Source organism: Cebus imitator, unplaced genomic scaffold, assembly GCF_001604975.1.
Source record: "Cebus imitator isolate Cc_AM_T3 unplaced genomic scaffold, Cebus_imitator-1.0 Scaffold104, whole genome shotgun sequence".
NCBI classification, from domain to species: domain Eukaryota; kingdom Metazoa; phylum Chordata; class Mammalia; order Primates; family Cebidae; genus Cebus; species Cebus imitator.
The window spans coordinates 5,947,598-5,957,524 of NW_016107419.1; the positions used below are offsets into that span (position 1 = coordinate 5,947,598).

At 36.9% G+C, this 9,927-nt stretch overlaps 1 protein-coding gene across 4 annotated transcripts in view; it reads left to right on the forward strand.

Moving 5' to 3' along the window:
- Positions 1–101: 101 nt before the first annotated feature.
- Positions 102–9,927, forward strand: part of NHLRC2 (NHL repeat containing 2) — a 55,511-nt gene continuing 45,685 nt past the window's right edge. The window contains exons 1-2 of one of the 4 annotated variants that reach the window (XM_017537630.2): positions 102–476; positions 3,845–3,997. In XM_017537630.2, coding sequence (XP_017393119.1) covers positions 299–476; positions 3,845–3,997 — 331 coding nt within the window. In that variant the 5' untranslated portion in view covers positions 102–298. Of the gene's footprint in view, positions 477–3,844; positions 3,998–4,996; positions 5,320–9,927 lie in introns of those variants that run through there. The other 3 variants (XM_017537633.2, XM_017537631.2, XM_017537632.2) reach the window with 3 other exon arrangements.

Below are 9,927 nucleotides of genomic sequence, written 5' to 3' on the forward strand. Positions count from 1 at the left end.
CCCTGAAGCCTTTTCCATGTTGAATCTGGCGCTCTCAATGTCCAGGCTTGGCTGAGGCGTGGGGACCGAGAAAGGGCGGGGTAGGTCGGGACGGCAGTTTAATTACGTGCCCGGGAACTGCGACGATTTGGACTTTTGGCACTTGGACGTATTAAAAAGAAAAAAGTGTCGTTGGCGTGGAGTGGAGCTGGTGGAGGGTGAATGCGCCCTTTGGGAACCACAGGACAGTGAACGTTTCGTCTCTCCCAGCGAGAATCTCCCGCGGGCCCAGAGGTCGCTTCGGGAGCCCGGAGGGAACATGGCGGCGCCCGGAGCCCAGGGCCGCAGCCTCTCCGGCCTACTCCCCGCGCAGACCTCGCTGGAGTACGCCTTGCTAGACGCCGTCACCCAGCAGGAGAAGGACAGTCTGGTCTACCAGTATTTGCAGAAGGTGGACGGCTGGGAGCAGGACTTGTCTGTTCCCGAGTTTCCGGAAGGTGAGGGGCTGGCGTCGGGGTGGGGGCCCCTCCTGGCACCTCCCCTTCCTCGGGGATGGCGCTCTCCCCCGAAGCGGTGGGCTAGGCGGGTTTGTGTCGCTGGCGTCCGGGGGAATGGCTCTTCGCCCGACGTGGGCCGCTGCTCTTGTGCTCTGCAATTCCAGATATCCCCAAGCGGCCACCGACGGTGGGTTTCTCGGGGACGGAGACCCACGTACTCGTCTGTGTATCCTGAGTCCTGCCCGCCCCTAATGTTAGTCAAATAGAGTCAGTGAATGTTTAGTGTCCCCGTTGGCGATGATTGCAACGTTCACACCATTCTGTCCGTTCAGTCTGGTTCCCCAGTGTCGTCTCGTAATCTTTTTGCATCACCTTGACATTTATTGACCATTTTTTCTTGTACCACGCAGTTTCTTTTTTTTTTTTTTTTTTTTTTTTTGAGGCGAGTCCGGCTCTGTCACCCAGGCTGGAGTGCAGTGGCGTGGCCCTGGTCTCACTGCAGCTTCCGCCTCCCAGGTTCAGGCGATTCACCTGCCTCAGCCTCCGGAGTAGCTGCGACTACAGGCACGTGCCACCACGCCCGGCTGTTTATTTATTTATTTTTGTTAGAGATTGTGTTTCATCATGTTGGCCAGGCTGGTCTCGAACTCCTGCCCTCAAATGATCCGCCAGCCTCGGCCTCCCAAAGTGCCTGGCGTGAGCCACCGCGCCCAACCTGCCACACAGAGTTCTAAACACTTGAGGGAATATTTCCTTATTCAGTCATCTCTATAGCCCAGTGAGGTGCTCGTATCATTCCTCTTTTACAGTTAAGGAAATGGAAGTACAGAGAGGTTAAGTAACATGCCTAGGGCCTCACAGCTGATAACTGCCCCAGTTGGATTGACCCTAGATTTGCTGATTTCTTAGCCCGTGTCGTGCTTCTCCGCTCAAAGTCGTGAAACTAATACTTTTAAAAATCGGAATCAATTATAGCCTATCTCCAGGGTTTAAATCCTGGCTATGTGAACCTTTGAAGCATGAAGGAATAGATATTCCCAGCAGGGCTCTTTGTGAAGCACATCTCACCATGATACATGAAAACATATTTTACCTTCTTTGGATGGTAGTAGCATTGCTTTGCCTGGTGGTGCTGGCATGTGTCCCGGAGTGACACTGAAACCACATGTATAGTTAATTGGTTGGAAATGGCAGAGTTCAGTTATCTCGTGGGTGGTATATCGGAACCTGCCTCTGACAACGAAGTATTTGGTGTCTTTCCAAGCCTTTTGCACTACCCATGTTAAGAGGTGCTTATTTTTCCTACCATTAATCTTATATTGGATTTGAAATATTGTGGAATTCTTACAAAAGAATTAGGTACATGAATGCTTATCCCATCAAATAACTTTGAAATATTGTTTACATCTATACAAACACATGCTTTAAAAATTTTTTCATAAGAAGGTAGTTACTTAGTAGGTACACTTATCAACAAGCAGGCCATCAGCTGGGATTTGGGGAGTGTTTTTTATTTTCTAGTCTTGTTTGTATTTACAGGGAGTGTATTTTATTCCCATGAGATTTGACCTCTGTGACTCATAAGTAAAAAACAGATAATAAAATATTCAGGCTTTGTGTTTAACATAGTATGATTTTCTACTGGATCCAATTATTGAGGATAGAATGTTAGAAATGACTATTTTCTTGGTTTCTTTAGCAGTAAACTATAATCAAGAAGTCATAAACATAACTTTATCTCAAAAACTGTATGCTTTGTTCATTTCTTAGAAGACTCGCATGTTTATGGGGACAGTGCAGTGTAATGGATAGATTTATACAGACCTGGATCTTTGTTAATCCATTTTGTTGGTTGTGTGATTTTGAGCAAGTTACTTGACCTCCAGGCCTTATATTTCTCACTTGCAAAATTGAACTATTATTTACCTTTCAGGATTATTATTAGTATTGAAAGTAATGTATGTAAAATTCTTAATTCACAGAAAAGCTTACTAAATGTTAGCAGCTTTTTATTGTATTCATTGTTGTTATAAAATACATTATTATTATTAATCCTGGTAAGAAGCACAGTGAGATGTAATCTTTCTATACTCCCTGATTTAAGTCACTCTTCACTATTTACAGAAAAGTCACAGAAGACATTCATAAATATTTTGCAAGTAGGATATGAAATATACATTAATTAATGTGAAGTTTTGTATGATCACTTGATTTGGTATATAATTAATACTTTAACAGTGGATAATTAAGAGGTCACTGTATCCTGAAATCTCATTAGTTTGGACTAATTGGCACAAATATTAGTTTGATCTGCAGATTTTTTTTTTTCTAGAATTTTGTTACAATTGAGTAACTCCAGTTGTTGTTAGTCATTAGCTGTTACTGTTTACTTGTTCCTCCCAACTTTGGCTTTCAGTTGCTAAAAACTGTTCCAAATACCTGCTTCAAGGTATAATTAATAGTTTTAATAGCTGCATTGATTGACTTATAAGCAATAAACTTTGTTTTCTTAACTTGGCTAAATAGGGATGCTGTACTTTATTATTAGTTAACAAAATCTTTCTTCATAGTACAGAGTTTTCTTTTTTTGGAGGAAAGGGAACACGTTCTTCATCAATGTTAATGTTACCTCAATGAAATCTACAACAGTAATAAGTGTATTTTGCTTAACTTTACATTTAAAATACTTTATTTTGTATTTAAGGTCTCATCCAAATCCAGAATATTTCAGTTTCTTCTCCTTTAGGAAATTGTCTTGGGCATTTTGTATGTTTATCCTTATATACATTTCACTCCTTTTTGATGTTTAGTTATATCTTACTATTCTTAAGCTTGACCTTTATTCTCAGTAGCCCATTAGTATCTAATTGTCTGTGTAATTAGGTTCATGTGGTATTTGATATTTTTCTTTTTGCCGAAGTGTGTTGCTCTTACTCCTTTTCACAGACTATGACACTATTTCTGAAAGAATTTAGTAGCTTTTTCTTGCTTTATTTGTAGACAGCATCCTAATAGCGGCTTTCGTGTCCTTGACTTCTGCTCCCTCACCTGTACCCCCATCCCTTCCTTTTCTTTCTTCCCGTTTTGAGCTTTTTATCTCTACTAATTTGCTTTCTTAGTCTTTTCTTTCAAACCACAAATATCTGTTTAGTCACAGTCATAAAGATACGTTGGTAGAAAATGGTGGTTCAGAGTATATAATAATAAATACTTCCAACTGCCACAGCCTTCAAATGGTGCTAGTCTCTCTTAAAGTGTTTGACTATTTGCACAAATCTTTAAAAAAAAGTCATATTTTAATAGAAAGTTTTAGATAAATTTTCTCTCTTTTCCTTTAATCATTGTAATTTATTTTATGTAAATTTCAGGATTAGAATGGCTGAACACAGAAGAGCCTATTTCTGTCTACAAGGATCTATGTGGAAAAATAGTCATCCTCGATTTCTTCACCTACTGCTGCATAAACTGCATTCACCTATTGCCTAATCTCCGTGCATTAGAACACACATACTCTGATAAAGGTATCTGTTCTTTAATTAGTTTCTAACAGACTGTCCTGGCATAGTCACTGGAAGAGTGGCTGACTCATTAGCTCATAAGAGAATGAACATTTGGCAAGACTTCAGTGATTCTAAAAGTAATCTCTAATCTATGAATTAAAGACTTCATGTACCTTTTTATAAAGGGTTAAGCTTAGTGATAGTGGTTTGCCTATCTAAAGAAAACCAGCATTTAGTATATGGTTTTTTTCCGAGGGTAGGGGTATAATTTGCTTTTTTCATGATCAGATATTTTAAAAGGTCTTTTTCTATGTTGAGGCTTATTTAAATTTGTTCTGTTTTTTAAAAATGAAACGTGACCTTAATTTTATACTCTTTTCACTGTGATAGGAAGGTTTAAAGTTCTTATTAGACAATGAGACTAGGCTGTCATTAATATGGAATGACATGAACTGCAGTGGAATGCAAAATATAACAGATACTCTTTCTTTGACACTGCTTCATTAAAAAATTATTATTACAACTAATGTTTTTCAAAGCAGACTAGGAAATCCATTTTTATGGTATTACAAATTCTAAAGATGTAGGAGATTAATTGGCTTTAGAAGTTTGAAACATTAATGAGATTTTTTTTCTTGTCTACTTTCTAAAAAAAGAACATGGGGGTAAATGAAATTAATTAAAGATACCATTTAATTAGGTTTAAATGAATTGAAGCGCTAATCCTGGAGTGGATTAAAAAAAAAAAAGAGGGTCACTGATCCTGTGATAGTAAGGATGAGAATAGATTATATATGTACAAATGTAAAGGATATTCTGAAACTTACTTTAAAAGGGAAGTGATAGAGAAATCTTCAGTGCAGCTGAAACTTCAGATGCTTCTGAATTGTGATAGATTGTATGTTAAAATTACTAGTCAAATGATTTATCAAGAACTCAAGTATTTCTACTAGCTAAATCATGTTATTATAAATTTATCTATATGGATTTAAGAAATATGGATATCTTATTATCTCCTAGGTTTTGGATGCCAGTATTTCTTGTTCAAGACATCACATTTATTGAACATGTGTTATGTGCAGGGTACTCTGCTAACTGCTGAGGAAATATGTAACAAAATTGAATTAAAAACATTATGGAACCTGAGGAAAGGAATAAGTCACTTTGCCTAGAAACATTGGAAAAGATTTCTCAGAGAAGGAGACAATTGAGCTAGAACTTGAAAAATGAGCAGGAGTGCAGCTGAAAATGAAAATGAGGCAGAAGGGACACTCCTGGCTGAGGAAGCGTCAGGTAAACAAGCATGGAAGCACAGAGGAGTAGGATTCTTGCTCCAAGAACAGGTAAATAATTTAGTGTGGCAAGATTGTAAGGGTTCATGGTAAAAGTAAAAGGAGACAAAGGTAGGTTAGGTTAGGGCCACATTGTGAAATGTATTGTATAGCGTTCTTAATAGTTTAGACTTTTCCTTCTGTTGAGGATATAGAGATACTGAAGTTAGGTTTTGATTTGTTTTTTAGTAGAAGGATGACATTTGTGTTTTAGAAGGCATTACACATGGAGTTAAGAATCTCAACGTTTACCAGTTCCATACCTAAGATCACCCCTAAAAAGACTATTTGGTGAGCTTGTGGTTAACTCCATACCTGAAGCAGATTCAGTGACTTCTAGAATGGATGGATCCCTATAATCTCCAACCAGTTTACTGGAAACATTGTTTTTATAGCACATTGTGACAAAAAATTAAAAATATTTTTATATACAAATACACTTCTGAAAAGTAAAATACTTTGTAGGTGGAGTGAGTATTCGCTCTCAGTTTCAACAAAGAATCGCAAATCATGCACAAAGATACAGGAAAATGCAGCCCATTCAAAGGAAAAAAATAAACCAATAGAAATTGCCTCCGAAAAATATCTGATAGCATATTTATGAGACAAAGACTTTAAAACACTGTCTTAAAGATGCTCAGATAACTAAAGGAAAATAAGGAATAAGTTAAAAAAAAAAAAAAAAAGTTAAAAAAAAAAAAAAACCAATGTATGAAGAAAATAGAAATAGCAATAAAGAGAGAAAACCTAAATAGAAGCCAGAAGGAAATTCTGGAACTGAAAAGTGCGCTAACTGAAAGGAGAAACTCACTGCAGAGGCGGGGCTCCTTGACTTACAATGCAGCTGATAAACTGATGGTAAACTGAAAATATCATTAAGTTGTGAAAGTATGTTAATGCTTGACAGCACAGCAGATGGTCTCTGACTTATGATTCAACTTAAAATATTTTGACTTAATGGTGGTGTAAAGGTGATACTCAGTAGGAATCGTAAATCATAAGGATCTCTTTGACTTACAGTGGGATTATGTCCAGATAGACTCATCGTAAAGTTGAAAAATCATTAAGTCAGACCCTCATAGGTCAGGGGCTGTGGAGAGATTCAAAGGCAGATTTGAGCAGACAGAAAGAAGAATCAGTGAACTTGAAGATAAGGCAATGGAAATGATTGAATCTGGGGAACAAACAGAACAGAGATTGAAAAAGAGTAAACAGAGCCTAAAGGACCTTGGAATACCATCAATCAAACCAGCATATGTATTTTGGCAGAGAATATTTGAATAAATAATGGTTGAAAACATCCCAAATTTGATGAAAAACATGAACACAAACATCTAAGAATTTTAGTGAAGTCCAAGTAGGATGAACTCAAAGAGAACCATGCCAATACACATTATTATCAAACTGTCTAAAACCAGAGAGAGAATTTTGAAAGGAGCAAGAAAGAAGCAACTCATCACATACAAAAAAGTCTTCAATAATCAGCTGATTTCTCATCAGAAACTTTGAAGGCCAGAAGGCAGTGGGCCAATATATTCAAAGTACTAAAGGAACAAAACTGTCACCGAAGAATTCTACAACTGGCAAACTGTGCTTCAAAAGTGAGAGAGAAAGCAAGACATTTCCAGATAAACAAAAGCTAAGGGAGTTCATTACTAGACCTGCCCTCAAAGAAATGCTAAAGGAATCTGAAATGAAAGGTCACTAGGCAATAATTCAAAGCCTGGGAAGAAATAAAGATCTCAGTAAAAGCAAATACATGGGCAAGTATAAAAACAAGTGTTATTGTAACAATGGTGTTTAACTCCATTTTTTGTTTCTACATGATTTAAGAGACTAAAATTATTCTAAAAGCTAATGTTATTGTGATGTCACATTTTGTTTTCTGTGTAATTTTGTTTGAGACAGAGTCTCACTCTATTCCAAGCTAGAGTGCAGTGGCACAATCTCAGCTCACTGCAACCTCTGCCTCCCAGATTCAAGCAATTCTCCTATCTTCAGCCTCCCAAGTAGCTGGGATTACAGGCACCTGCCACCAGACCCAGCTAATTTTTGTATATTTTTGAGTAGAGACAGTTTTGCCGTGTTGGCCAGGCTGATCTCGAAGTCCTGATCTCAGGTGATCCGCCCACCTCAGCTTTCCAGACTGCTGGAATTACAGCCATGAGCCACTGCACCCAGCCTGTTTTCTATGTAATTTAAGAAAGTAATGCATTAAAGTAAATATTAGTTTATATATTTGGAGATATAATGTATAAGCATGTAATTTGGGGATATCAACAACCGAAAGGGGTGGGGATAGAGGTATTAAAGGAGCAGAGTTTTTGTGTGTTATTGAAGCTAGCATAAATTCAGATTAGAGTATAGTAACTTTAAGATGTTAAATGTAATTCCCCTGGTTACCACAAAAAGGAAAAAAAAAGCTAAAGACTATACACAAAATGAAATAAAAGAATTTAAATGTTTCACTACAAAATAAAAATCCACTAAACAAAAAAAGACAGTAATGTAGGAAATGAGAGATAAAAAAGCTCTAAGGCATGTGGAAAACAAATAGCCAAATGACAGATTAGTCCCTCTTTGTCAATAATTACTTTAAATGTAAATGGATTAAGTTCTCCAATTGAAAGGCAGAGGTAGGCAGAATGAATAAATAATATATTTCAACTATATGTTGCCTTCAACAGACTCACTTTTGATCCAAAGATACAAATAGGTTAAAATCGAAAGGGTGGAAAAGGATATTCTATGCAAATCGTAACCAAAAGAGAGCTGGGATAGCTATGTTAGTATCAGACAAAATGGACTTTTAAATCTGAAAAGGTTACACGAGACAAAGGAGGACATTATTTGCTAGTAAAAAGCCCAAGCCAAGCACAAATTGCACCTGTAATTCTAGCTACTCAGGAGGCTGAAGCAGGAGGATTGCTTGAGGCCAGGAGTTAGAGACCAGCGTGAGTAACATAGCAAGACCTCATTTCTTAAAAAATTTTAAGAATTCAATACATAGATGTTATGATTATAAACAGTTATTTAATAACAGACAAAATATATGAAGCAAAAATCGACAGAATTGAGGGGAGAAATAGACAATTCTACAATAGTAGTTGGAGAATTATGCCCAATATATACAGGACAGTCTCCCCAGCAAGAGACACTACCCAACAACAGCAGGATTGCATGTGGGACATTTTCCAGGATAGACCATAAGTTATGCCACAAGTTAATCTCAATAGATTTATTAAAGATAAATATTAAAGCATCTTTTCTGATCACAGTGAGATGAAATTAGAAAGCAGTAACAGAAGGAAAACTGGAAAATTCACAAATTTGTGGAAATGAAACAGTACTCTTTTAACCTGTGAACCAAAGAAGAAAATACATGGGTAATTAGAAAATACTTAAAGATGCATGAAAGCACAACATAACAAAACTTATGGCACATGGTGAAAACAGGGCTAAGGAAGAAATCTATGGTTATAAATGCTTATATTCAAAAACAAGAAATATTTTAAATCAATTTTATACCTTAAGGAACTAGAAAAAAACAAACTAAACCCAAAGCTAACTGAAGGAAGGAAATAGAGTCAAGCAGAGAGAAACAAAATAGGTAACAGAAAAGTAATAGAAAAGAGCAATTTAGGTACAACCAACCAAAAGTTGGTCTTTGAAAGTACCGGAAAAATTGATAGACCTTTGGCTAGCAAGACTAAGAAAAAAGGAGAAGACTCAAATTACTAAAATCAAGAATGAAAATGGGAACATTACTATTGATTCTACAGAAATAAAAAGGATAATAAGACTACTATGAGCAACTGTACACCAACAAATTGGACAACCTAGATGAAATAGACAAATTTCTGAGAACAAAACCTACCAAGAGTAAAGTATGAAGAAGTAGAAAACCAGAATAGACCTATATCTAGTAGCATTATTTGCAATAGCCAAGATATAGAAACAACATGTAAGTGTCCATTGATGGGTGGTAGGTAAGGGAAGTGTGGTATATGCATACAGTGGAATATTATTCAACCTTAAAAAGGAAGGAAATTCTGACAATATAGATGAACTTTGAGGACATTATACTAGGTGAAAAAAATTTACGATTTTTGCCACACATAAAATTCAAATACTGCATGATTTCACTTACGCAGGGTACTTAGAGTAGTCTGAATCATAAAGTCAGAAAGTAAAATGGTAGTGGCCAGGGACTAGCAAGAGGGGAGAATGCAGAGCTATTGTTTAATGGGTACATTTTCAGTTTTGCAAGATGAAAAGAGTTCTGGAGATGGAGGATGGCAATGGTTGCACAGCAATAGGAATGTACTTAATACCCTGAATTGTACACTTATAAACAGTTAAAATAGTAAATTTTATGGAAGAAACTGTAAGAATACAAAAATGGGTTTTTAATACCTATTTAAAAAATGAGTCTTACAAGGTCAGAATTGTACACCACTGAGAGGGGTACAGTCAATGGTATGTTGGAGCTGGCCCCTGCAGGCTGGTGGTGTGAGTCATTTGTTAAATATGTAAGAAATTTTATGAGCCAGTTGTAAACTTGAAATCAGCCACAGTGAGAGTATTTAGACCATAGAAATCAGCAAATGCTACAAATCA